We start from the raw sequence: 25778 nt of genomic DNA, 5'->3' as shown, positions 1-25778 counted from the left end.
AGACGACGTCTTTTGATTCAGCGCCGGAGTCTATACAAAAAGAGCAAATTTCTGGGAGGATTGAGATGTACTCATGCATGGTCTCTTCTTAGATGGTATACACTGGGCCTGGCATCTTTTGGGGGCGTTTGGCGATATTTCGAGCAGGAACTGGGACGTACACGACATTTCCAGACATGATTTGATGAATTGTATATTTGATTGAAATATGGTACAAATGACGCTTTCGCTTTTCGTCCTAGTCTCGTGTGAGCCAGCACCGTCTACTTATCCTAACCTGAAATACCACAAGAGTGGCTTCCAACCAGCCTCTGTCGGAGGCCGGGAAGGAGTTGACAAAGTCGATGGCATGCTGAACACATTGCCATGATATCCCATCCAGATCAAGTCTCGTCATCGTCAAACCCGAGCCTGCGTTTTCTTTCTTTTATCTTCCCGCCCTTCTCATTCTTCGATATGCATGATCTTGACTTTCCATCTTCTTCCCCTCCTCCCCTTTCTACAATTCAATTCTACCGCTGCCACTTCACTGGGAACTTATCAGGGAACCACATGATGCACTCTTCGCATGCCTCTTCGAGGTGAATGGTCTGCCAAATCTGGCGCTTGGAGCAGGGTTTCTGGATGAGGCTTGCGGGATGGCAGAAGCGGGCAAAGGCGAAGGTGAGGTGCTTGCAGGCGAAAACGTGAGCGTAGTACTGGCACATGGCGAATATGGTACCAGGGAGGTAGGATGATGGGGTGGTATTAGATATTATAGTGGAGGTCTGATGAGATGGGCTTGTAGGGCTCTTCGGTAAGCAGATGCTCCTCGATCAGGGACGGTGTGGCCGTAGCCGACCCCGACGTCTTTTTTTCCTGGGCCGGACGAGCCGTAATGGTCTTTCGTTGCGTGGATGCGTCTGTGTTGCGACTGTGACACTCCTCGGCCTTGACTGGGTCCCTGATATCAGACTCTAGGTTCGGGGACGGCAACGAATTCTGTTCAGAAGTCTGGGAAACGGCGAATGATGGATTTCTAGGAAACATTCGTATTCCGTAGGTGGATAAGTCGTCGGCCGGTAGGTAGGCTGGTAGGCGAAAGAGACATTCGCTACTGAGGTAGGTTGGGTGGCTCAAAGCAGTCAAAAGGATGGTCTAGATGGTGTAGTATGTAGACTCGGAAAAGCAAAGTAACAAGTCAGGAAGGTCTAGTAATCGCACTCCCGCGGACAGAGGATGCGGTAATTCTTATAACATGACAGTCTAACACGAGGTTCAAGCAGCAGACACCGACGAGAGAGCCACATCAGCGGCTCTGGGAAACGTAGCGTCGGGCACGACGGGGATAGGAGCCACCGTCGGTTTCTCACATCCCACTGATAGGCAGTACGCGATTGTTTGCAAGCTGTGGGCAGCCATGGTTGTGAGGCTGCGAGTCGGCACAGTGAATGAGACCGAGGCCCATGAACTGGCGCCTTGCTTGTTGATACGTGGGGAAAGGGGCTCCAAATACCCTCGAGGTTCTGCAAAGTGCCATCTGGATCTTTGTTTGCTCTTCCCGCCCATGGGCAAACGGCATTGGGAGATGAGTCGAGTCTGGCCGGGTCCCGTCGTCGAGGGAGGTCGACAGCGTCGATGGCTGACAATTCAGAGTTCTGAGGTCTCACAGAGAGGCCGAACAAGATGGGGCTTTGTCCCAGAGGCATCCTCCTAGATAGCCGCATACATAAAGGATCTAGGTCAGTCAGTGAAAGACCTTCTTGTCGTGAACATGGTTGGACGAGCTGCTTCTCCCCGTCACACTCGCCGATGAGCCTTCGGGGAAGAATCTCTCTCCGACTGCCGGGCACGGTCTACAACAAGACAATGGCCGTGCCGAGGGGGTGGTACTCTACTGCCCTGTTCGATAGTCTGGGTTCGAGTGTGTGTGTGTGTGTGTGTCGGGCAGAATTACCCGAATGAATCTTGTCGGGCTAAAGGACAACTGACAGAAGGAGAATATGAGGAGACACTGGATTCAACTCTGTACTCTGAGGTGCGTGTGAATCCGGCTTACAGGCTCTCGACGTGGAATGCCGTGTAAGCCCGAAGTTCCAGCAGTTGATCGTCGGGGTTGAGGACACATGTTCGCGCGTGGCCGAGTAATCACTTGAGGCGCAACACAATGTAACATGGCTGTTGCAAGGCGGCCTTCCCAGCAAGACTGAGTCTCGTGTAATAGCAAGGTTCTCAGTCGCCTCGGGGAGAGGTTGATGACAATCATCGGACAGGCCTGGGCCCGCCGTGACAGTTCACTTGAAACTCGGTACTTGCGATAATGATGCGTACAACGTAAGGGGCAGGAGAGTGCAACCAATGTCGCATGCCCCGCTATCCTTGTGCGCCCTGGTGTTCATCGACAAAGTACCGTGCCTGGTCTCACCGCCACTTTGAATGTCGAATGAGTTGCTTGGCCGCAGTCTGTTCCCACTTTGATGCCGAGGCATGCAGCAAGTAAGATGCGTGGCCACTCAGAATCGCTCAAAGTCTGACTTGCACGATTGGTTCATCCTGACCATCGTCCAAAAGGAGACCGACCGACGTAAACATGATGGATGAGACTTTGCCAGTGAAGACATGGCGGCGAGGATCCTAGGAGGCGACCAGATGCCAAAGGCAATCTCAGAGTGAGCGAATCTTCGCCAATCGACACCTGGCACGAGAGGCAATGTCAGGCAGAGACGATCACGATACACGACCCAACGATGCGGTCAGAATTCAGTCAATTGGAAGTGGTCAAGGTCGGCCAGGAAAGCCTTGACATGATCTCGCGCCACATTTCGGGGCTCTCAGTTGCCTCGGCCAATTGAGGAGACGACGCGAGTGAGCGAGACGCTGATGGTGAGCGTCACGTTTGAAATTCCGAAAATGCAGTGGCTGGGAGTCGTTCTTTGGTGGTCTACCAGGCCTCCAAAGTTGGCCTCTGAGTTGAAGGTGGTGGTGGGAAGTCGGAGTGGATGGAGACACGTCAAGGCGCAGAATAGCGCGTCATGGTCGCGTCGGGTTGGGTGAAGTGTAGGTACAGTACGTACACGGGAGACCTACGGAGTACCTACACAAGCCAGGTACAGCGGGTGTACCTACCGTAATTACCTAACATGTACCAGTACCTGCCACTGATAACACTCTTGCCAGTCGCCGTTTAAACAGTTGGCAATATCATAGGGCAAAGTTTCGAGTTGTACGTGTACGAAGTAAAGTACCATTTAAGGACATCCGACAATGTGACATTGATCATGCGTAACATACGGGTTTTCCTAGCCATTCTCAAGGCCATATACAGTTGATGGATGAACAACAAGAAATTAGAACCGAGAGAGAAAACATCCGTGGTTTCTAGATGGTTGGATTTGACACGGGAGACCAAGGGCCTATTGAACATCTCCGAGTTGCGTACAACCAAGAAGAGCCAAACAGAAAGTTACTCTGGCCTCGGGTTATAATCTGGTGTTTCAACAACAGAGACTGTGCCTCTGATGAACCAGAGAAACAATTAATAATAAACAGCCAATTGCCTAGAGAGGTATATATTGTCGCTGATCCTCGTACCATGAGACAATATCCAACACCCTGGTTGGTACCACCGGGTTCATCCGTCCCACGACTAATGGTACCTTACCTAAGCCTCTACCGTCTATGGCCTTCCATCTTATCATACAGAGGTTGTTACCCAGACAGTTCAGCTCAAGATCAAGTAGCCTTTGTCCCTATGTCTTGATATTCTAGAGATTGATGTGCACCTAATCATTCCTTGTTCTCAGGCGAAACATCCCTAATCGGGCCCTCATTGTTTCGTAGTACAAAGTACAGGTACAGGTACACACGAAGTTAGTGATGTGGCTTGTGACGGAGCGTGGATCTGGTTCGTCGTCCCGGTTGATCCTCAACCCTCCGACCCCAAGATTTGACCAATCAAATCGGCCGCCGTCATCGTCCACCCGTGGCTCACACGCCCAGCCAGCTCTTCGGGTTCATCTCTTTTGACACGGCACGCACCTCCCATCGCGTGTTAGCCAACGGTGGTGGACAACTCATCGTGCATCTTTCCGGCTTTCAGGCTCTGTCCCTGGGGCTCCGGCGACAGCCCTACCTCGTAACACCCTTCGATGCCCTTCGATATCAGATTTGCTTCTTGAGCGGATGTCGAGGGCCTTACATTGACCTCATTCCTCTCATCTTCAGTCCCTGCGCTTGTTTTTTTACCAGCTTCCCAGACTCTCAACCATCAGATTTCCTCCTACTGACAACCCATCTCCGCCGTGAGACTGGCTTGCTTGTGTCTTTGTGTATAGGTATTCTTTCACCTGGCCGTTTGTTGCTCCGTGCCTTTGATAGAATAGCATCGATTTTCTCCTGTCAACTAACCCCTGTCTCCGATCGCTTGCAGCGCCTGGGGTGTCCCCCGTCTATTCCGTCGCGCTCACTTATTACGCTCGTTCACCCAGACTTCGTCCGTCGGGGTCCCACATTCGTTCATGCACAGTATCTCCACGCCCGGTCTTTTTTTCTCGCCCTTCCCTATGACCACCCAACTCTCGCCTCCCCGCTGCTACTGAACTTGACGTACCTACCTACACCCTGCAGCTCCCTTCTCCGGCTGCCGCCGCCGCGCCTCCTTTACCATACATACATACCATATCAACCTAATTACTACATGCAGCTCAGGGGCATCTTGCTTCCAAGCCCTTCCACACTCCCGCTGCTCGATCTGGGCTGCTGCCGCTGCTGCTCCTGCGTTGTCACATACCACCACCGCCCATTGATTACTCTCCAGCTTTCGGATTGACCTCCTCTTTGCTTCTAGCGCCTCCTGAGATGCCCTCATCCATGTTCTCGGAATTATAGAGGGCCCAGCGCCGCCGTCGTACCTCATATCCTCGTCACCTCGGAAGCTCAGCCCTGCTAGCTTACCACTGCCACGCCAATTCAAATCGCTTCCAATTGATCTTTCTCCCGAAGCAACAAAAGGTCGCTCCCAGGCTCAATCCCATCCTACGGCCGCCTCGGCTACCTCTCAACATCACACTCGCTTTCAAAGGATTTACGCGCTTTATCCCAGATCCCCAACCGACAATCTATTTCCGGCCGGGAATCAACCGTTTGTCGAAGCCATTGGATTTGCTCTTCGCTCTTTCGCCCCACTTTCAACGTCGAAATGCTTCCAGTGCCGCGAAGCTCACATCCCCTGACGTATCTATTCCGAACCACCACCTACCCCGAGCCTCCTCGCCAGCTCACTCTTGGGCCCGACCTCCCCCTTGACCTACCTCTGTGAGGCGTCTTGATCGTTCAGACAGCAGTCCAAATATACAACCGTGCCGCCACCGGTTCTGTTTCTTCGGCTCGGCACCTTCGAGACGATCCAGGCTGTTTTAAGCGCCCACCATACCTGATCAGCATTCCGAAATTAGTTAATTTTGCGACTCTGGGTTGCCGGCTTGATGGCTTCTTCAGAGGTCGACCAGAAGTTCCTCGGCAAGCTGGCCAAGAATGTCGAGGCAACCAACCCCTTACTCGCCTCCATGCTCTTCAAGATCCTGGGCTTGTCCATCAGTCTTGCCGAGCAACTGGTCAAGGCCAAAAAACAACGTCGACCTGATCCCGTCCGCAGCCCCGAGTCCCTCGAGCTCATCTTCCACATCATATGGCTGTCCCGCGAAGGCCTCGTTATGCTTCAACAATACGTCATACCCATGGTCACCAACTACCCGGAACTAAAAGTCCTGGCGCACAAGCTGCAAGCGTCCTTCTTCCACATCTTCGTCCTCTTTCACAACGACCCTCCCGTGTCAACCATGGGTCTTGCAACACCCGACTCGACGACTGGAATGTCGTCTCCGGGACTGGCGGCCCCCTTTACCCCGCCGCCAAGGACAGACAAAGGCAAGGGCTTGGCGATTGACCATGGATGGAACTCGTCGCAGGGGTCCATACAGCCGACACATCCTCTCGAGGGAGGTCCTGTTGGGCACCCGCCGTGGCTCGTTCCGCCGGGAGGCGCGGTCGATCTTCCCGCCCGGTTTCTGAAGGAGCCCAAAAACTTCCTGCCAGAAGCCCACCAGTACTTCAGGGAAGCCGTGGCCCTCGCCGACCAATACCTCTGGGGCTCGCACTCTCTGCGGCTTTCGGTCAAGACGGAGTACGCCGCCTTCATGTATGACTGCCTACACGACGCCGAGGGGAGCCGAAGGTTGGCCAAGGACACCATCGCCGAGGTGTACGAAGCGACGGAAGGCATGGACGACGACATGTTTTCCGACGCGTGCGAGCTTGTTACCGTCCTAGGGCGAATGATGAAGAGAGGGTTGGGGTCCAGCAACGCGTCGAGAAGTAAAGGCGGCCCGGTCATCACCTCTCCTCGGACGACAGCTCCCGCCGTGCCACCACCTGGCATGGAAAATCCAATATGATCAGAATGATCGAGTGCCGCCACGCTACCACCGACGCAGGGCCAGCTCCAGCGCATTCCGACTTTAATTTGCAATGTATATCACTTCTTCGACTGGTGGATAAAAGCGACAAACGAAGCCCACCGCCCAAGCCAGGCGGGTCGGGCTGCGTTGATGGATACAGCGCGCATCAACTACCTATACTTGATTCCTAATATCGCCTCGTTTCAGGGGGTCGGGACGGAGCATCTGCAGGGGCGCCTTGGAGTGGGTTGACCCAAAAGCATAGCGTGTTAAAGTTTCTTTTGCCAATCTCTAATTTGCACTTTCGCTGTATATCGAAAAGTTGAGCATACGCTCTCCGCTGCCGCGAAATTCTGTTCTGTCCACCTGTCGACTCGCTCGATACCCTTGACATTATTATGGACGACATGTCTCTTTTATTTTCTTTCTTTTGCTTCCTCTTTTTTTCTTGGCCTATTTCTTTTGCCGTGAAGATACCTTTTTGTTTGGCATCGCGCTGTTTTCAAAGCATTAATTTGGGGGCCAGCTTCGTCTTCATCCCCTTGGACATGCACGGATGTGACACAACTTCTCAACTCTGTATCACCTTGTGTATTATGCATTGGGTATCGCCTGTTGCTCTACTGGCATCGATGTTTCCCACTTGCTTTAGCCGCAAATTACGAATTGGACAGCTAGGGGAAAGGCTGCCTTGCCTTCCTGACATGTTGACCCTGGATTATCATCTCCCGTTTCCCAAATACAATCCCAAGAGAAATCTTGCCCGAGATCGTCCATCTGCCATCACCCAAAATTCTCTACCAACTGACAGACGTAGCAGCTTTTAGTGTCTCCAAACGAGAGCCTCTCCGAATGGCAAGTAGCCCAATCCTGTGAACCAGCCGAGTAAACAACTGCTTTGATGAGAGAAGGCAAAAAAGGTAACAGCAAGGAGACTGAATGATAGCAAAAAGAAAAATTTCCCTCGAAATCAGTCGTTCTTGATGCGGCCACCGAATCCCACAAGCCGTCAATTCCCCGTAACATTCCCCCCGGGGCAACAAAAGGAAAGAAAAAGGAAAGAAAAGGGTCAAAAGCAAATAGAATGGGAAAAGGCCAAGTGAGGTGGAGCAGACAGCCGGCTCGTCTCACTCATCGCCCCGCAGGGCATCAACCGGCACATCGCTCGCGACGCTAGGGTCCAGCAGCTCCTCACGACTGGCGACGCCGTGGTTCCATTTGGCGACGCGGGCCTGGAAGCGCGCGACGCGGGGGAGCATGTGTTCCTCTTCGGTCGGCGTGCGGCCCTCGAGCTTGGCCTGGATGAGGTGCAGGGGCACCATGCGCCCCGTGGCGTTGAAGAAGTTGGCCTGCATCTCCAGGTAGCGGTTGGCAACGGCGCGGTCGTGGAGGGAGGCCAGGATGGCGCGGTCGCGCTTGGAGAAGCCCTGCTCGGCCGGGTGGTTGGCGCCGGCGTTGTTGTAGAGGGAGGCCCAGAGGTGGCGCTCTACGAAGCGTTGCTGGCGCCGGCGCTCGCGTTCCCAGGCGATGGGGTCCATGGGGCCGTATGGGTCGTAGTCGTCTGCATCATAGCCGTCTTCGTCGTCGCTGGATGAGGAGGTGTAGGACAAGGACGTGTAGAAGTCATCTCGCTCTTCATCCTCACTTTCGTCCTCCTCCTCTTCTTCGTCTTCTTCTTCATCATCATCGTCCTCCTCATACTCTTCTTCCTCAGATTCCCCAAATTCGGATTCTTCTTCGCTGTCGGTGAAGTTGACATGCTTGGACAACTTGCCGGGTAGGTCACCACTGCTGATGCTGGCGACGCCTCCTTCTTCTGTCCCGCTGCCGTCCCTCGGTTCGGATTCCGACTCGGTAGTGTTCTCGGAGGGAGGAGGGGCAACCAACCCGGCCATCTTCCTCCTCTTGCCCTTGTCAACAGGAGCACTGACCACAAGGTCGATATTCCTCTTTCCGATACCGGCTACTTCGTTGGCCTGCTTCACCTTGAGCTCATGATAACGCTTCTTTACTTCGTTCTTTCCCCGGCCAATGGCGCTTCCGATTTCAGCCCAAGTCGCGTTGTCCTCCTTCATTCCGAGAATCATGGCATCTTGGGACATGGTCCAGTCATCAACAATGAGCGGAGTCGAAGACGAGGCTTCGGAAATGGTGCAGGTGCTCCCGTCGGAAATAGACGAGGCCTCAACGCCCTCATCGTCTACTTGCGTCTCTTCGTCCTTGGGCTTCGGAGCATCGGGGCTGCTCGCAGCGAAGCTTTCCCCCTTGGAGGAAGTCTCGCTTAAAACGACGGGCTGTGTGAGTTGCTCGGTGATCTTTAAATCCCCATCAGTACCGTCGGCGGCGGCATTAGCCTCGACGAAGCTGGATTCGGTCCCATTGGACTCCGCGGAGCTTTCACCAGAGGTGTTCTCATCAACGGCCGCCACCGTCAGCTGCTTGCAACCATTCTTCCCCTTCTTCCCATGCATCACATCCGTCTTTTCCTGGTTACCTTGCAGGCTCGTCTTGGCTGGAATCAAAGGGTTCATTCCCAAAATGGTGTTGGTAAGAGAAACTCTGTACTCGGGTTCCTTTGCTGGGGCCTTTGTTGGCTTCTTAGTGCCACCAACTGGGGCTTTTTTGTCTCTAGATTTACCCATTGATGTGAGCCTAGAGTTAATGTTAGCTATGTAAAGCAAGCGACGCGAGTCCTAATCACGGGCAGTCCATCTCATGCAATGATGGGGCCTGGGGACAAGGGGATAAGCAAGGAACCCGAATTGAAGCGATAGGTAAAATGCTTACGTCTCTCAGGCTGCTTGACCAGGCAAGAAGAGTAGGGAGTATTAGGATGAATTGTATGAAAGAAGGGAATGCCTTTGACTGATGCCGAATCCCGGGAACTATCGTCGAAAGAGTGATAGTTAGTCAAGGTCATGCCTATTAACTCGGCAAGGTCTCCGGAAAAGGGCCGTGATGTATAGAGGAGGTAAACTAGGGTGAAATTACCTGTGTGATGCTCACAGCAATATCTCGATAAAAGAAATATGATATCCTTAATAGATTCAGGGTGATGCTGCAATGTGATGATGCGCTGTGTGCTTGAAAGTAGCAAGGTCCTTCCACATAATAGCAGGAGTTTGATATAGCAAAAAAGGTTGGTAAAATTTCTTTCATAGGAACAGGTAATAAGAAGTTCCCAGTGCTCAAAGTCAGTTATTACTATTATGTCAAAGAAGCATAGATAAATACAAGGCAAGCACGCGATAGCCTGTTTATGAACTGATAATATGCCGGCAAGTACGCGACCCCTTACGAGACATGACTGGAACGCGTGTTGGTTTTGATGCTAAATAGGCGCTCAAAATCTACTCAAGTGATTAGGCAGTTCGCTGGCCAGTATAGAGGGCAGGAGCGAGGCATCTGTAAGGAGGGCTCACTGGCAGGGAGAGAACGTAACAAAGAAGCTGAAGAAGGTAACATAGTCCATAGTAATAACATAACATATCATTGCCGGGCAAATAGACCTAAGAAAGAACATAGCATGACGATATATCGATCGTACATGGGCTAGGCTATGATGGATGCCCAGAGGACATCCAGCAGCCGTGGAGGCAACCGTCGAGGCCGTGGGATATCCCTCCCAAGAGATCACACAACATACCATTTTTGACACCATGCTACTACTGGGCAACTAACCAGCTCTCTGGGAAGCATCGAATCAAAATGTCAATTTTGAAGCCTTTATAAGGACGATGAGCGGCATGGTACTACATAACCGCTTGCTTTCGAATGGTAGGCCAGACTCTAAGTCCCAGGAGATGGTTATCAAGGGGCGATGTGACATTAACTTCGACCGAGTCACGAGATTTTAAGGGGGAAAAAGGGGGAAAGGGGCCGGGAGGGGAATGTCGTCTGAATAAAGACAGAACCATCCAAACGGCTGACTCATCCATCATACTACATATTTTTCTCATTTTCCTATTCAGACCCAACACTTGATCGTACGAGTCGATATCCCAATCTAGCGATAAGGAAATAGAACAGAAACCGAAACAAAACGGAAAAGAGCAGAACAAAACCCTCCAAAAAGCAACTTCAACCGCCCAAGACAAAGCATCATGGCGACCCAAGGCAACCCCGTCTCTCTCCCCCCTCTTCCCGCCAACTACGCGAAAGCGCTCGAGCTCATAGACGACGCTCACAAGGAAGACCCGAGGCCAACGACAGCCACACCCTCCATACCGTACGAATTTCACTATGCCCAGAAAATGACGCGATGGCTGGCCGCCCGGTGCCCGGACGCCTCGCCGGCCCTCCAGCTGGCCTGCCGAGCGCAGCACTTCCGCCGCTGGGAGACACCCCGGTCCAGCTACCCCATGACCCGGCCCGGCTACCTCACCTGGCGCGCCAAGCTCAAGGCCCAGGGCGCGGAGCAGGTGGCCACCCTGCTAGCGTCGTCGCCGGCCATCCAGCCCCCGTTGCCCGAGGAGGACGTTGCGCGGGTGGCGGCGCTGATCCGCAAGGAAGGGCTGGGCAAGGGGGGCGGCACGGGAGCGGACGCCGAAACGCAGGTGCTCGAGGACGTGGCCTGCCTCGTGTTCCTGGACGACCAATTCGAGGACTTTAAGAAGCGCGAGGGGATCGACGAGGAGAAGATGGTCGGCATCCTGCGCAAGACGTGGGGGAAGATGAGCGACCGCGGACGGGAGCTTGCGTTGGGGATGGACCTGAGCGACAGGGCGCGGGCATTGATCTTGAAAGCTCTCGAGGGGGAATGAATGAGATGGTTCGACGTCCCTTGTGATGTTCAGACGCCATGGGCTTTCTCATACATCGTTACGAATGGGAGAACTGCCAGGACAGGACCCTTACAGCCCACAGCGGCCACCATTTGCCGTCATCCATTGGCAGCCCCTGGATTAGCCGGTCTCGAAGACGACAACTCTCTCGTCTCCTATTCTCCTGTCCATAGATCATCTCCCCTCGGCACAATACCACCCAAACCCATCATCTGGCCTCTCGTCCACTAACCCTGAAAACCTTCTTGCTGTCTTAGCGGGCTAGCCATAATGCTTGTCAACGACAAGTTTGGAACGGGCTGAGACTCGGCTGCGTCCATCCTCTTTATCTCGAGGCATAGTTGCCCACCCTGTCTCCAACGGATAACCTGAACATTCTTGCTATCATCTGTCCAATTCGTTATTCACATACATCTTCTGCCCTCCATTTCTCAGTGCTACGTATCACGGGGATTCTGAAGTCCCAGCCTCAAGCTTCGAGCAACCCTCATAGAACAAGCGTGACCGCCCCTCTCTCTCGAGCAGCCATGACCGTGCGTCGCCTAGCCTCCATGTTTCATGGGATGGAAGTAAACCACAGCTAGATACTCTTATCAGTGCCCCCAAATTTGAGCTGACTGTAGATCATCTCATCCCTGGCCGGAGGAATGCCCATATGCTCGAGGAAAGCCGTCTATGACGTGTATCTCAAGGGGCCCTTTATAAGTAAGGTATATATATATATGGTTAATCTTTACATCTGGACAGAGCTTCAAGGTTGACAAGGCGGTTCAGTTCAATTCTTTCACTTCCAATCTCCCCGGCCAATCACCGATTTGGCCTAACGGTGGGTGTTGTCTCTTCTACTCAGTATGGACAGCCTGTTCGAATCGTAGGCCCTTTCTGTTACGTGCATTTTATGGGTGAAGGGTCCATCCCAGCCGGGCAGAGAACTGCGGTCGACCTGTCGTCCAGAGACCAGAGAATACCCGGTGTATGTTTTTGTACTTTGGTTTTTGGTTTTCCTTTGTGCCTCTTGTTCCAGAGCCCTTATAAGAGCTTTCCTTACAAAGTACTGTCACATACGACCATACCCACTGGAAAGCTCGGGATCCCGTCCGCTCTCCCATAGATAAGCCAGTGAGGGCCGGATTAGTAGTTGGGTCGGTGACGACCAGCGAATACCCGGTGTTGTATGTTTCTTTGGCTTTTTTTTTTTTTTTTTTGGTTCACTTGCTTTAATCTTAGGAGAGAGAATCAAGGTATCTTGCCGTGAAGCTTATGATAGATAATCTGTAATATATTTCCCCCTCTTCGCTTAATTTTGTATTTCCCTTTCTTTCCTCTTTTTTTCCTTCTATTCGTACATGTCCGAACACCTCCCCACCGTGGACTAACTTCGGCTGATTGATTACCAGCCCACTAACACATATCGGGACACCAAGTCCGTGGACAAGGGCTGAGACAACGACATCCAAGTGTCCAAATCAACAATGCTATTCGTGCATCGAGTCACCACGTAAGACAAGAATCTCGCAGTGTTGCCATTCACGGATTTAGTCCCGGTTACCGACTAGACTGCTTGCAGCTGAACGGTGGGACTATTGTTTCTCAATGGCGTCCGGATGCGGAAATTATAAGTAGTCCACTCCGTATTACCCAATTTGCGCGTACTCATCTCATCGGCTATGCTTCTGATGGGATGCCGAGTGATCGTGAGAGCAGAATAATAGTTTTAAGACATTTGTCAGAAACACCGGCATCGCGACGGAACTCCCACTGGCGTGTTTTCATAGAATTGATGTCGTGATTGTCGTGATTCGTCGTGATATAGCCGCAAAGTTCTTTTTCAGGCAAGATGAATACCTGCTGAACTCGCTTTTGAATGCAAAGAAAAGACAAACGACTGCTCGAAAACCCCCAACGCCTGATCGTAAACGCGTGATATAAATGGAAGTCATACCGACCAAGATGCCGTGTGAAAAGAAACTTGAATAGTTCCAGTCCAATCGGGTGGTCTATGATATCCTCGGTGTAATTTCTCAATCATCTTCCATCTTGATATGTGCTCCGTCGGCGCCGCCCGGTCTGCGAAGCTCCTCGGGTGCTCGCGGCCCTATGACCCAATCCTCCATGGCCATCCATTCTTTCCATTGACGATCCCCGACGCTAAGCCACTCGCTCCAGTTCACGTCGGCGGCGCGCATCTCTTTCTCCGAGGGGCCCTGGAGTGGCTTCAGATACGGAATGTACTGGCCGTCGCCCATGTCGTAGGAGTCCTTGACACTCAGCCAGGGGCGGCTCTTGGCGGCGAAGAGATAGTTGCGCCTCTCAACCTCGTGCAAGCGGCCGATGCCGGCCACCCAGTCGTCACCAAAGAAGCCGTGCAGAATTCCCGGGGAGTCGAGCCCCATTGCTACCAAGCGGCGAAGGTAGGGCGTGATGGAGATGACATTGGGGCCAGGCGAGACCATAGGGGCCGGTATACCCGGGGAGGCGGCATACCCTGGCATATGTACAGCCGAAGCCGCTGCGGGATGCGCCGACGGGTGCCTTGCGGCAGCAGCTGCGGCTACTGTCGCGGGCGAAGAAGCGGCTGGCTTGTACGAGAAGACGGGGTTCTGTAGCTGCTGGCATGGGAGCTTGATATTGAGGAAAGCGGCAAAGGCCTGGATGGGCCCGTCATACTGTGCGTGGTCCAGGAAGTAGCGTACGCAAGACTGAAAATGAGGGTACCATTCGAGCACGTCGAACTCGGGGTCCTCAAAGGGCTTGGGTTCAATGTTAGGCCCGAGCTCTTAGCCACAGGAGGGAAGATGGAGTTCTGCGCAGCAACTGAAGCGAGGGACATCTTACCACGGCGCCACTGGAGGGGTCCATTTGTCTGCGGGCCTCAGGGGTAAGGGGCTTGTCAGGGGATTCGAGAGTTGTTTGATCCAGACGACTTGGAAGAAGGATTGGAAAAGGTGACCACCTTCAGATGGAAGGGAACCCCCACGAGAGACCAAAAACCGATGGGATGGCGTCGAGTGTCGCAGAGGCTCGCAGCATGGGCTATTGTCGCACACTTGAACAATCCCTGAGACGCTTTCTTGAGGCGATGACGTTGACACACGGTGCAAGTGCCGTAACAATGGTAGGTGGTAAGCCGAGTGCGGCTGTGGCTTGTTATGGCGTGTTATGAAGCAAGGGGTGGCGTGCCGTTTCGCCGAAGCCAGGGACCTTTCAACTCTACACACCGTAGGAGCAGTTCTGCGCCGTTCGAAAACGTGGCCGGCTTAGAAGCCGAGAAGGCGTAGTCGGAGGTGCTTGAGGGGTTAGACACGAGTTAGGGGTGGATAGACAATGGAGACAAGGGAAGATATGTGTATATATATACATATACATATATGTGCCATACAATAGAGAGAGGGGCAGAGACGATACTGAACCAAGCGAGGGAGACAGAGCAGCTCGACCACCAAGTGACAGGCACCTAGTACGGCAAGATGCAAGTCAGTCTCGTTGCTAACTCGATCACTGCAGGGATCTAGCCTGCCGGCACAACACAAGCTGGATGAGGCAGTAATGGCGAGGGAGTGGCCGCATGTCGAGGAGTGTGTAATGTGGGGTCTCGTTGGGAACCGAAGCCTGGGAAAGCACAACTGGGTCTCTGAGTGGCTCCAAAGAGAAGCAAAGGGTTTGGTAGACAGATTGCAGGATTCGTAGGAGAGTACCGAGTAGGGCCACGCAGATACGGGGCCAGGGGGCATATCAGACGATGCGCAGCAGCAAACGGAGCAGTTGGTGGGGTGAAGGAATGCATGCGAAGAGGAGAGCCGCAAGTCGATAGTCCAGTGCCTGAGGAGCGATTACCCTACTCTGTCCACGGGACGAGTCCCGAAAAGGCCATCGTCGTCGTCGTCAGTATCGCCTCCTCGTGGCCAGACCATACCCCTTACGCTATGTTTGTCTAGTTTCCACCCCCCGTCCTGTCACGCTAAGCGGATAGACATGTCCGAACCGTATAGGTAATCGTTAGTCGGTGAGGATCATGCCAGCTGAAGCGGCGGGGAATAGAAGAGACGAGGGAGTGGTTAAGATCCACACCTCCACCCATCTTTTTGGAAACAGCGGAGGCTCGCGACGAAAGAAGAGTCCGTGTCCGTGGTCCGGTTCTCGGGCGAGAGACAGAGATAGTGGGGGTTAGTTTTCTGTTGGCATACATGGAAAAAGGACAGGGACAGCATTGAGCCATAGCGGAAGAAAGGAATCCAGCAAAGCGGAAGCATGTGCTGCTCGTGGACAGTAGACAGAACGAAGCATGCGCTCTAATTAGCTGGGAGGAGGAGGGGCACGGCCCAATGGCCGGTCGCGGCGGCCAAGCGTAACAACGGATATATTAAGAGATGAGAGAAGCTGAAGTGCGAACAACAAATCTCAGCTTGGCCTGATGTCGCTGACTCGGGCACCCAGGTCGGATAGGTAGGTGTGGTTCGTGGTGTGGCGAAGAAGCAGAAGGGCTTGTCTCAACCGAAACCTCGGGAAGGAAAGGACAAGGGAGAAGATGGGAAAGAGGGCAGAAACATGCCGTGCTGCACTTTACGATCCAATTGTTCTGCATGTCAATCGACCGCCACCCACTGCCATGGAACGTGGCTTGCCTCGGCAGGTACCGTACCCAGTACGAAGTACATACAACTCATCTTCCACGCGCACGCCACCAACCTGTACGTACATATCTTGATTCAGCTCCTATCTGTATGCTTTCTCTGCCCATAACAGTACATGCTTGCTGCACTCATCGAACTATCACTCCGTACTGAGTACGTTGTACATTGTAGGTCCACGTCTTTACCAATGTCCCGCTGAGTACGGTGGGCCCCATTTGGACGGCAGGACTGAAAGACGTGGCTAGTATTAACCAAGGTACCTAGGTAGGTACGGTATTTAATTACCCATTATTAAACCCCGCAGTCTCACCAGAATCTGTTCCCTCTTGGTGTTCAACTTTTCTCAGCTTAACAAGGTCACGATCTTGCCACTTGCCCACGCGATGGCTGCATATTATCCCCGCTCTCCCAATGTGCAATGCCAAGGCTGTGACATGGGCGCTCGATTTCCCCTCGTGTGACACATACATACATCCGTCAGCTTCCCGGTGGCAGGTGAGGTGGGTCTTGGAAGAGACCTTGAAGACAGTAAGACATAAACGAAGCCCTGGGTTTTGGTATTGTCGCCGACCACACGACTACATACCTATTTACCTGCGACAGCACCTCGGATTGGTAGAAGCGTTCGAGTGAGCGTGGGATCCTTTCTCGACTCCCTGCCGTTCTATGTTTTCCTGGTCTGTCGGACATTGAATTTTGTCAATGACAACAAAGTTACGCGGTGCCATGTTGTTTGTTCCTCGCTGCTACTCTTGACGTTCATACCTCCTGGTGGCATGTAGGACTTGCCCAAGGTAGGTAACGAACGGATGATTGGGCGAAAGTAGTGATGGTTTCTCATACAAGGTCAAATGTTGGGACATGTCAAATCTTGCGGTACAAGGCCAAGACGAGGACGAGGTGCTCTCGTTCGAACGGGATCGAGAATTATCAACTGCTCTCACCAGGAACCTTACAAAACTCTCCCATTCCTCGAGCTACGAAGCCAGAGCAATCCCCAGAAAGTAGAAGGCAGGCAGTCCAGCGAGAGGTTCCGAGCAAGCTCATTTATAACCCCATGATAGCAGGGAGTAAAGACCGACGCCTTTCACGGAGGGAAGCAGCACACTTCCGGAACATGGGTCGTATGAGACGAACCTGTACCGCAGTGCCTGTAGAGTACCTGCAGGGCCGAGGTAGATACCACGGAAAATATCCATCCAATCGGTTGGCTGCATCTCTCGACATGTCAAGGAATGGAAGATCTCCCGATCTACAAGTTGGTAGCTTGTCCAGCTGAAAGCCATGGCCAAGTTGGAACCAGGGATGCGACGCAAGACGGCAGGCTGCAAGGCTTGGCAACTCTCCTATTTGGGACTGCGCATTGAAACTTGTTTTGGTCGTCTCTCTTCTGTCATTGTCGCCACTCAAGCTATCTACTCGTCCATCCCAGATAAATGTCTTCATCGATCATTGCGTGACGAAGCGCAAACCTGGCCCTGTGGTATGCCCAGGACACCAGAGGGCACATACGCCTCTTCGATCCGGGAGGGCAACCTCAACCCCCTGACAACTTCAGTACGACCATGGCAGCAACACAACCTATCCTGATTTACGCCCTGAACCGTGCATGCCAGGAGTTACGAGAAGCAAGCAAGCATTCGTAGCAGTTTGCTCATGTGCACGCGTCTCTAAAATTCCGCTCGTTTGAAGTTGATAGGCCGAATGCAATCATACATACAAGTTTGTTGTGCAGGCTTGCTTGTATATCATACCACAACCACAACATACCGCTTTGACTTGGCGCTCATCTCTTGCGCTTCGCCAGCCTCTTCTGTGCCCTCAGGTCCTTCTTCATTCTCGGGTCCAGAATAGTGTATCGGCCCTTGACACCCTTTGGACGTCCCTTGACGCCGCGGTTGATACCTGTGACGTGGAGTTAGCACGGATCAAATAAGAATCTAGTCGCCAAAACGAAAAGACAAAAGCAGGGAAAAAAAGAAAACGGGCAAAGGTACCTTTAGCGACGACAATCGTAGGTTTGGGCCTGCGCGTAACCTTGTTCGCCTTGGCCATCATCCTGCCAATGGCCTCGGCCTTCTCCTTCTCCGTCATACTCTCCTCGTTGATGAGCATGTCCGACTTCTTCTTGAGCTTCTCGAGCCGCTGGGCCGCCTTGAACTTCTTGCGCGCCTTGGCCTCGCGGACCTTCTTGATCGGCCGCGCGTTGTAGGCCCGGAGCTTCTCCTTAATGGCTGCCGCCGCCGCCTTGGTGATGGGCTTGATCGGCTTGTCGTGCTTGACCTCGTCGTCGATGAACCACTCGGGCAACCCGTCGCGGTCCCGGAAGCTGTACCGGTTGAAGCCCTCGTCGACCACATCGTGGGACGTCTTTTGGCCCGTCGCGAGCTGGTGCGCCAGCGTCATTGCTTCCGCCGTGATGATGTCGATGTCGAGCGTCCCGTCTGCGCGCCGCTTGTCTTGGTCTTCCCAGTCGTCGTCGTCTTCCGTGCGCTTGACAACTTCAAACCCGCCGTCCTCCTCATCGTCGGCCTCCTCCTTCTTCTTTTCCGTTTCTTTCCCATCCGTCTTCTTCGACCTGGCTTCCTTGCTTGCATTGGCCTTGGCGGTCTCGATCATGGCATCGATTGCCGCGTCGTCGATTTCTTCGTCGCCGTTGAGTTTCGCCTTGTCCTTCACCTTGGCGTCCTCTTCCGCGGAGTCGTCCACTAAGCCCGGAATATCCTTGAAGATGTCCTGGCTGAAGAAATTCTGCGCTCTCCTGGAAAGATGCCCCTCCTGCTCAGCACCTTGAAGGTCGGTCACCAAAGGTCTACCATCGCTCGCCTCGTCGTCCGACTCGTCGCTACTATCATCCTCAAGATCAATATCATCCTCGCTCTTCCCATCCTCCCCGGCCGAGAAGCCTTCGAATTCGTCGTCATTGTGCTCTTCCCGTGCCCGCTTCGCGCGATACTTAGCGTCTGCCTCTGCCTTCCGTTCCCTGTAGTGCTCGTACATGTTATCGAGTTCTCGTTCTAGACGATCACCGTCATCGTCGCTCTCGCTGTCTGTCTCGCCCGAGGACCCAATGCCACTATCTCTGCTAGGTTCGGACTGTTTGGGGATGGCCATCTTGCCGCGAGTTAGACGCCCTGCGGCACCGGCCTTGTCGACCATCTTGAGAGAGAACATGGCATCCTCGCCCATGGGGCCACTCTGCTCCATACCAATGTCCATGGGAACCGTCATGTTCAACTGCATCCGGACAATTTCCTTCTGCTTCTTTTCGTTCTCTTTCCTCCGTTCTCGCTTCTTCTTGGCATTTTCCTTGTCCTTGAGGGCTTGTAGTTCTTCCTGGATCCTCAGTTCCTCGTCCATCGGTTCGATTTCAGCAACCTCCTCATCCCCAGGAGCCGGTGCCTCGGCAGTTGCCTTGGTGGCCAGACCGAATATCTCCCGAACTTTGAGGCGCCATCTGAGCAAGAGCTTGAAATCTCCCCTGCCGAGCACTTTCAGGTCCTCGCAACAGTTGCGGATTTCTTCCGTTGTCTCTGGGAGCTTCTCCAGTGCCGCTAATGCGACGTCTCCGTTCTGTGGTTGTTTGAAGGAAAGTTTGTTGTAGTTGCCGAGTATGTCCAGCGGGTCGGTCGTCTGAATGAACTCGCTGGCTGCAATCTCCTTGAACTGCGTGTAATCCCCCTCCTCGTAACCTTCTCTCTTCCTCTTCTTTACCTCGGGCTTATAGACCTTGGCCTCGTTGTTGGGCGCTGGGCCCTTGAGCTCGGCAAAAACGGCGCGCGGATCCAGGAAACGGGGGTCGATGCGCTTCGGGGCCTTGTAACCCCTGCAGACGACGAAGATTTCGGCCGAGACGTTTCGGGACGACGGGGGCTTCGTTGCTTCGACCTTGGTGAAGAGTTGGTTGAAGACCCACATCAAGGGATTGTAATCTTTGGACCGGAAGACCTTGGTGACAAAAGTACCGCCTTCAACCAGAAATTCCGTGGCGAGTTTCATGGACTGCAGCACCAGTTCCGCCTGGTTGAACGAATCCTGATTCCACGCAGTACCCACGTTGGGAGCTCCATCGTGGAGCACCGTGTCTGCTTTCCATGTCTTGAGATGCTGCCGGATTGTCGCGCGACACTTATCCGTCGTGATATCGCTTTGGAAGGTGATCACCTTGGGAATGGGCTTGATGGGGGCGAGATCAACACCAATGATTAGGCTGTTGACAGGCATTGTTTCGGCGGCAACCTGACACCATGACTACACGAAGAAAGATGTCAGCAAATAGTCCGCAAGTGAAGACAATCAAGAAATTACGATGCTGGTTGTCTCAAGTACTCACACCAGGTGCCGCGCAAAGATCCAGAAGGACCTTGCTCTTCTCCAAGAAGCCATATTTCTTGTTCAACTGGATGAGCTTAAAGGCTGCTCGAGCTCGGTACCCTTTCTCTTTGGCGAGCTTATACCATTTGTCGAGACGGCCCTTGCCGTGTTTCTTCTGGGTACCCATTGCGAAAAGCTATGGGAGGCAAAGGCCAAGGAGAAAAGAAACGGCGAATGATGGTATCGAGACAACCTGCTCCCCGCTACTTTTCCCGTCACAGAAGTTTAGAAATTTTGAAATCTTGGCATAAAGAGATAAGAGTCACGTGGAGATAAAAGGTCTCGGTCAGGGAATGTACAGGGACCAGTCGTGCAGGGGTAGAGTGGAGACGGACCCATTAGAGCAGGGGCCGCCGAGAAAGTGGACCCGGGAGACGCGTTCCACGCGCTTCTCATCGCGTAAAGTGCCGGCTGGGAAGGGTCGTGTCTCCTGGGCACTACGTACTTTAATCACTTCTTCCCTCCTACCATCATCCATCTTATATACACTGAGCCTTACGTCCTATTAATCAAGACTCGATATTTCTTTACCATCGTCCTCAAAACGTCTCTATACGACATTGACTGACTGGAGCCTCTCGCATAACTTGCTCTACACACACTCGATTAACTACTTCCTGGCCTGGGTGCGTCGGGCAAAATGGCTGGTCGCGGACGATATACTGGCTTGGCCAGTCCTCCTCCAAGCGATGGCCTACTACCTCCCTCATCTCCAGTCACAATGCTGGCCCCTTCGTCTCCATTGCGAGAGGGGTCGCCAGAGGCGAAGCGTGCTCGGAGGGAGCGGCGAAAACCTGTCCTGACCCCGAGAAAGTTCGCCAAGTTCTTCACTCCTAAAAGCCAAAGGGGATTCGAACTCGTGGGGCGTCGTATTTTGAGAGACACCAGTGCCGCCTCTCTCAATATACAATCTACCCCGTCTGCTTCCAGTCAGAATGCTCCGATTCTATCCTCACCTCCTTGCGTTCACGGCACGATATCCACACACGACGAGGTCGCCACTCCATCTCAATCGAACAAGCGGAAACGGGGACTCGAAGACCCAGTGCCTCACACTAATGCCTACCGAAATCGAAACACAACTTCAACTAGCACCCTACCTCTCTACGAATCCGCATCCACTGAATCTCTTCGACATGCATATAACTTGGGACCATCGACACCAACACGGCGTTTAAGATTTGGGTTGACAGCGGTCGAGCCCTCCGATGACGCAACGAGGGCGGAGGAGCACGACGACTCGCACTCAGAACAACTAAATATACCCGCTGGGGAGTCATTGATGGAGGTCGACTTCCCGCCTCCCCTCTCCCCCTTGCTCCTTCCGTCTTCGAACATCCTTTTCGGCTCGGCATCGACCCGCTCTCTTTCTCTTGAGAGAGCAATAGGGGTCCCTGAAGACTCTGAATCGGAAGAGCCCGATGCCCAGGCTCCTACCACTTTGAAACACAGAAGTTTAGAAAGAAATGACCAGGGACTCGTGGCGGAACGGACGACTAAGGAACCGGCTTCGTCTATCCTTTGGCCGGAGAGTTCTAGCTACTCGAGAAGAACTACTACTCTGGTAAGTACACTAAACTGGGCATCATGGTTTTTATCTTGATGGTACGGTTGTTGACAGACGATCAGGGCGAATTCTTCAAGCAGCAGCGCCATGTCGACAAGGAAATCCAGCCTCCGGCCCCTGTTATCAAGCAGCCCGCCGTTCCCATTCCAGAAAAAATGGTACGCCGTTGAGGTCTTTCCGAGTGAAAATGTCAAGTATGCTCACATGTTCATAGGAGATCCCGGGCTTCACGCCAAGACCCGTCTTGCAGCTGCGGAACCGAGGCTTCGGAGCCCAGCTGCTTCTCCGCGAACAAGGCATGACCTCTCGTCCGGGACGACAACATATCGAATACCCTGCTCATGGTGGGTTGTCTTATATCGAAGCCAAATGGCCGCTAGTTGCTGATACAAGTTTAGATGGGCGTGTTGAGACATCCAAGTTCTTCTCTCGCCCAGAAGACGTATATACATGCTTCTCTCAAGCACGAGGCGGACACCATGTGACAATCCCCTTTTGTGTGGCGAGTTGTCACGGTACGTTTGACTATTATTCCCGGCCTCCTTTTCTTTCCTTCTCTCACTTTGGCCTAAGCACCTGGAGTTGCTAACTTCTCCTAGATGAGGCGGTAACGGCTATCGGGGATGAGGAAGGGTACATCCGGCTCATCGACAACTCTCCAGTCTCCGACCCCACCGACGTCCAGTCCAACTCGCGGAAGCTCAAGGCCGTCATGCCAGCCCATGATAACGCCATCATGGACCTTGCCTTTTCAAACGACGACCTCCGGTTAGCGACAGCGTGCGGCGACTACAATGGAAAGGTCATCGATGTCATGTCCCAGACGGTCGCCGTCGAGTTGGGCGGTGGCCACGAACATTCCATGCGGCGTGTAGCCTTCCAGCCTGGCCAGGCGAATGGCAATGTCATCGCTACGTCGGACCGTCAGGGCAAGATTCAGCTGTGGGATATCCGCTGCAGTTCAGGCCCCGCGGCGACTTTCACAACGTACATCTCTTCTTCCTACAATCACCGGAACCCGTCCCTTGCGGGCGTCGCTGCCCGACCAGTCAACACGTTCGGCAACGCACACGCGCGGGTCATCGACGGCTATACAAGGGGAGCTTCAGTGACAGCTCTCCAGTGGATGCCAGCAGGACGGGAGCACCTTTTGCTCTCAGCCTGCGAGGCCAATGCCGGCATCAAGCTGTGGGACACCCGTTACATCACTCCACGCAGAAAACCGGATTCCGTCCCCTTGGCTGTCACAGAGGCCCCCAGCACCCACAAGTGGCGTCCATTTGGCCTCACGTCGCTAGCACTGGGCTCGGACGGCTCTCGTCTGTACGCTGTGTGCAAAGACAGCGCCATCTACACTTACTCGACGGCCCATCTCATACTAGGGCAGGCGCCCGAGCTCTCGACTCGCCCGCCTCGGCAGAAAGCCGGCACGGCCAAGCAAGGTCTGGGACCCATGTACTGCTTCCGGCACCCAGAACTCAATGTGAGCTCCTTCTACATCCGCTGCTCGCTACGGCCACACCGAATCGGGAATGGCCCAGAGCTACTCGCAGTCGGCAGCGGAGACCGGGCCGCCTTCGTCTTCCCGACGGACGAGAGTATCATGCGCGAAGCGTGGTGCGGCGAGAGCCGGTCCAAGGACAGGTTCGGCCCGGCTGTAGCAAATGGAGGCGTAGCCGGAGCCGTCTCGTCCCGTACGACCAGCGGGCCGCGGGGCGAGAGCAACCCCAGCATCCCTACCGTTACCAACGGCGCGCGCCTCGGAAACGCCCACAATCGTGAAGTGACGGGCGTCAGTTGGACGAGCGAGGGTAAGCTGGTCACCATCTCGGACGACTTTACGGCACGCCATTGGCAAGAAGAGGCAGTTGAAGACAACCTCCCAGGCGACAGGGTTCATGATGCCCGCGATCTGCGCCTTGCCGGCGACTTTGGTGGCGCGCGATGGAGGTCAGGCTGGGCCGAGACGCGCAGCCGTTGCGACACGGAGCGGGATTCCTGGGATGAAGATGACGATGATACTCCTCATTATTAGCGGGCGCTATGTTGTCTGTTTCGTTTCTGGACATTGTTTTTCTTTTGGGATACTCATCTCGGTTTCAGGGGAAGGCTACTCTGAATCCCGGGTATGGATACGGCGCTTTGGACAATGGCATTGACAAACTTTTGTCCTGTTCTTTGTTTTTCATATTTTCCCCCGAGTGAGTTCAGGGGTAGCTTGCGTCGGTGTCTGGGGCTGGCTTTGTTTAGACTATACCCATGTATGTTTTAGATGGAACGAATCAAGGTGTTGGGAGTAGTAATGGTATACTCTGGGACGTGAATTTGTGGTGTTCATAGATGGGTCAGAGAACACGGTTGGCTAGGTGTATGGCATAATAAGAATCTATATTCCGGAATGCTAAGAGGGGGTATCATGTGCATTCATGCCTCGTTAACTCGTAAGAAGACAGCAGCACCCAAGTTGAAAAGCCGGAGGATGGTCGGACTCGGCTCCTTCGACGACATACCGACGATCGTAACTTAGCAACGCTTCTATATCTTAGTATCCTCTCATCATATTTCTGCAGCGCCCGTCTCCTCGCTACTCGATTGCGTTCTCATGAGGTAATAGGCCCCCAAGAGAACAGCCACTGGCACGATTAGGCCTACCCCGGAGAGGAACATTGGTTTGACAGGGGTGACGGGGTCGAAGGAGCGCTTCTCTGAGGCCTTTGACATCCCCGAGCCCGACATATTTCCCGGCCCCTCAAAGCTGCTCTTTCCCAATATAGCGGCATCACCAAGACTCAAGGTGCCGCACAATGAATCGAGCTGAGCGACAACGGAGAACATGTTGTTAAAGATGCAGATGGCTTCCTGGACGATATCATGGCGCTCGCCGGGAGTGAGAAGAGGCTCTATAGAGGCGAGGCGTTCCTTGAACTCTTTTTTGAGATCTTCGCCGTCGGCAGGGGTGGAGAAGCGAAAGAAGGCCAGGGGAAGGTCAAAATCATCCTCCTCGTGCTGCGCGCTGAATGTGGCCGTGGGAGTTCGTTGTTGGGATGGGTGGTTTGCAGTAGAAGCGTTGCCGAGCTGAACGTGGGTGCAGGGCCTGGACCAGAAGGTGTCCCGGGGGGCTGATTCCAGAATAGAGCGTATGAAACGACCGCCGGCGAAGAGGGCCATGTAGAGGGTGTGGGCATAGGCAAGAAGGACGTGAGGACGTTCATCGATGGCGGAAGAGATATGTTGGATGAATTTAGCCAAGGCCCCGCTCTGAGAAACCACGGCAAGCTGTTCCTCTATTTGATGGGGAGTCCAGCCGGTGAGGGCATGGATATCGGCACGGAGCTGGTCGGAGCGCGTGAGAGCTGGTAGATAGGGACGACTGAGAAGGGAGCGAGTATGCTCGCTGATGGCGGTTTCATGGGGCAAGTACGAGTCGGGCTCGGTGAGAGGTCGCAATAGGGTCTGCCAAGCAGACTCGAAGGCGCTGTATATTGGGGTGATGTGAAGAAGGCCGGATAGGTAGATGGAGGGGTCTTGGGCGTGAGGCGGCAAAGCTAAGGGTAGGCGAGCCATGATGAGCTTGTTGAGGCGGGCATGAACTCTCCGAGTTGCTGCGTTGATCGACTCTGCTAAGAGACGCTCATTGGAGGCATCTGCGGGAGACATTCTGTGATAACGGCCCCAAAAGGACCGGGAGAAAATGGCGAAGAAAGTGACCAGGCGATAGCAAAGTCATTCCAGTTGCGTGAGGGGTGGCCACTGTTATATCCAGGTGGAGTTGTCACGTCGGTCTCAAGGTGAGGTTGAGTGTAGTATGAAAGCAGAAATTCTTTCGACTCGGTTCAGTACCTAACAAGTGCGAGAACGCCGGTCCGAAGATGGATGACAAAGGTTGGCATTATAGGGAATGATATGCTACCTACTTGAGAAAGAATGTTCTTCTGCAACGGTTTCATCGTCTTGTCCATGTACATCTCGATCACACAAAGGTACCTAA

General features: G+C 53.5%; 10 protein-coding genes across 10 annotated transcripts; 4 read left to right on the top strand and 6 right to left on the bottom strand.

Moving 5' to 3' along the window:
• Window positions 1-383: 383 nt before the first annotated feature.
• On the bottom strand, window positions 384-2540 carry ACRALDRAFT_205513 (uncharacterized protein; the record flags this gene model as incomplete). The annotated part of the gene is made up of 14 exons (XM_071021732.1): window positions 384-465; window positions 526-810; window positions 842-1018; window positions 1098-1158; window positions 1204-1245; window positions 1277-1411; window positions 1438-1621; window positions 1650-1717; window positions 1754-1835; window positions 1873-1893; window positions 1968-2254; window positions 2336-2367; window positions 2405-2491; window positions 2521-2540. The coding sequence occupies 14 exons, from the start codon at window positions 2538-2540 to the stop codon at window positions 384-386; spliced, it is 1563 nt and encodes a 520-aa protein (XP_070879575.1).
• A 2922-nt stretch (window positions 2541-5462) lies between these two features.
• On the top strand, window positions 5463-6431 carry ACRALDRAFT_1078774 (uncharacterized protein; the record flags this gene model as incomplete). Its single annotated transcript, XM_071018812.1, has 1 exon — window positions 5463-6431. The coding sequence occupies one exon, from the start codon at window positions 5463-5465 to the stop codon at window positions 6429-6431; it is 969 nt and encodes a 322-aa protein (XP_070879574.1).
• Window positions 6432-7561: 1130 nt separating this feature from the next.
• On the bottom strand, window positions 7562-9076 carry ACRALDRAFT_1066936 (uncharacterized protein; the record flags this gene model as incomplete). The annotated part of the gene is made up of 1 exon (XM_071017402.1): window positions 7562-9076. The coding sequence occupies one exon, from the start codon at window positions 9074-9076 to the stop codon at window positions 7562-7564; it is 1515 nt and encodes a 504-aa protein (XP_070879573.1).
• Window positions 9077-10428: 1352 nt separating this feature from the next.
• On the top strand, window positions 10429-11636 carry ACRALDRAFT_1059661 (uncharacterized protein). Its single transcript, XM_071016077.1, has one exon. The coding sequence runs from the start codon at window positions 10538-10540 to the stop codon at window positions 11195-11197; it is 660 nt and encodes a 219-aa protein (XP_070879572.1). The 5' UTR covers window positions 10429-10537; the 3' UTR covers window positions 11198-11636.
• Window positions 11637-12564: 928 nt separating this feature from the next.
• Window positions 12565-13179, top strand: ACRALDRAFT_205517 (uncharacterized protein; the record flags this gene model as incomplete). The annotated part of the gene is made up of 7 exons (XM_071021733.1): window positions 12565-12585; window positions 12616-12641; window positions 12677-12737; window positions 12786-12912; window positions 12949-13000; window positions 13051-13130; window positions 13169-13179. 7 exons carry the CDS (start codon window positions 12565-12567, stop codon window positions 13177-13179), a joined length of 378 nt encoding a protein of 125 aa, XP_070879571.1.
• A 60-nt stretch (window positions 13180-13239) lies between these two features.
• Window positions 13240-14077, bottom strand: ACRALDRAFT_2039171 (uncharacterized protein; the record flags this gene model as incomplete). Its single annotated transcript, XM_071020936.1, has 2 exons — window positions 13240-13968; window positions 14054-14077. The coding sequence occupies 2 exons, from the start codon at window positions 14075-14077 to the stop codon at window positions 13240-13242; spliced, it is 753 nt and encodes a 250-aa protein (XP_070879570.1).
• Window positions 14078-17641: 3564 nt separating this feature from the next.
• Window positions 17642-20350, bottom strand: ACRALDRAFT_1017665 (uncharacterized protein; the record flags this gene model as incomplete). The annotated part of the gene is made up of 3 exons (XM_071014739.1): window positions 17642-17754; window positions 17847-20100; window positions 20183-20350. Coding segments are annotated over 3 exons (2535 nt in total), but the record flags the coding sequence as incomplete, so codon positions are not given.
• Window positions 20351-22004: 1654 nt separating this feature from the next.
• Window positions 22005-23825, top strand: ACRALDRAFT_2097050 (uncharacterized protein; the record flags this gene model as incomplete). The annotated part of the gene is made up of 3 exons (XM_071022809.1): window positions 22005-22134; window positions 22189-22305; window positions 22390-23825. Coding segments are annotated over 3 exons (1683 nt in total), but the record flags the coding sequence as incomplete, so codon positions are not given.
• Window positions 23826-23878: 53 nt separating this feature from the next.
• Window positions 23879-24298, bottom strand: ACRALDRAFT_205522 (uncharacterized protein; the record flags this gene model as incomplete). The annotated part of the gene is made up of 3 exons (XM_071021735.1): window positions 23879-24020; window positions 24070-24152; window positions 24242-24298. The coding sequence occupies 3 exons, from the start codon at window positions 24296-24298 to the stop codon at window positions 23879-23881; spliced, it is 282 nt and encodes a 93-aa protein (XP_070879567.1).
• A 48-nt stretch (window positions 24299-24346) lies between these two features.
• On the bottom strand, window positions 24347-25755 carry ACRALDRAFT_2015557 (uncharacterized protein; the record flags this gene model as incomplete). Its single annotated transcript, XM_071019807.1, has 3 exons — window positions 24347-25434; window positions 25473-25572; window positions 25636-25755. 3 exons carry the CDS (start codon window positions 25753-25755, stop codon window positions 24347-24349), a joined length of 1308 nt encoding a protein of 435 aa, XP_070879566.1.
• Window positions 25756-25778: the final 23 nt, after the last annotated feature.

Source organism: Sodiomyces alcalophilus (assembly GCF_042370955.1).
Source record: "Sodiomyces alcalophilus JCM 7366 unplaced genomic scaffold ACRALscaffold_1, whole genome shotgun sequence".
Taxonomy (NCBI): domain Eukaryota; kingdom Fungi; phylum Ascomycota; class Sordariomycetes; order Glomerellales; family Plectosphaerellaceae; genus Sodiomyces; species Sodiomyces alcalophilus.
This window is presented reverse-complemented; position numbering and strand designations above follow the sequence as displayed.

What these genes read in the sequence shown, in the direction of transcription:
- ACRALDRAFT_1059661 (XM_071016077.1), top strand. Translation starts at nt 10,538, where the DNA reads ATGGCGACCCAAGGCAACCCCGTCTCTCTCCCCCCTCTTCCCGCCAAC.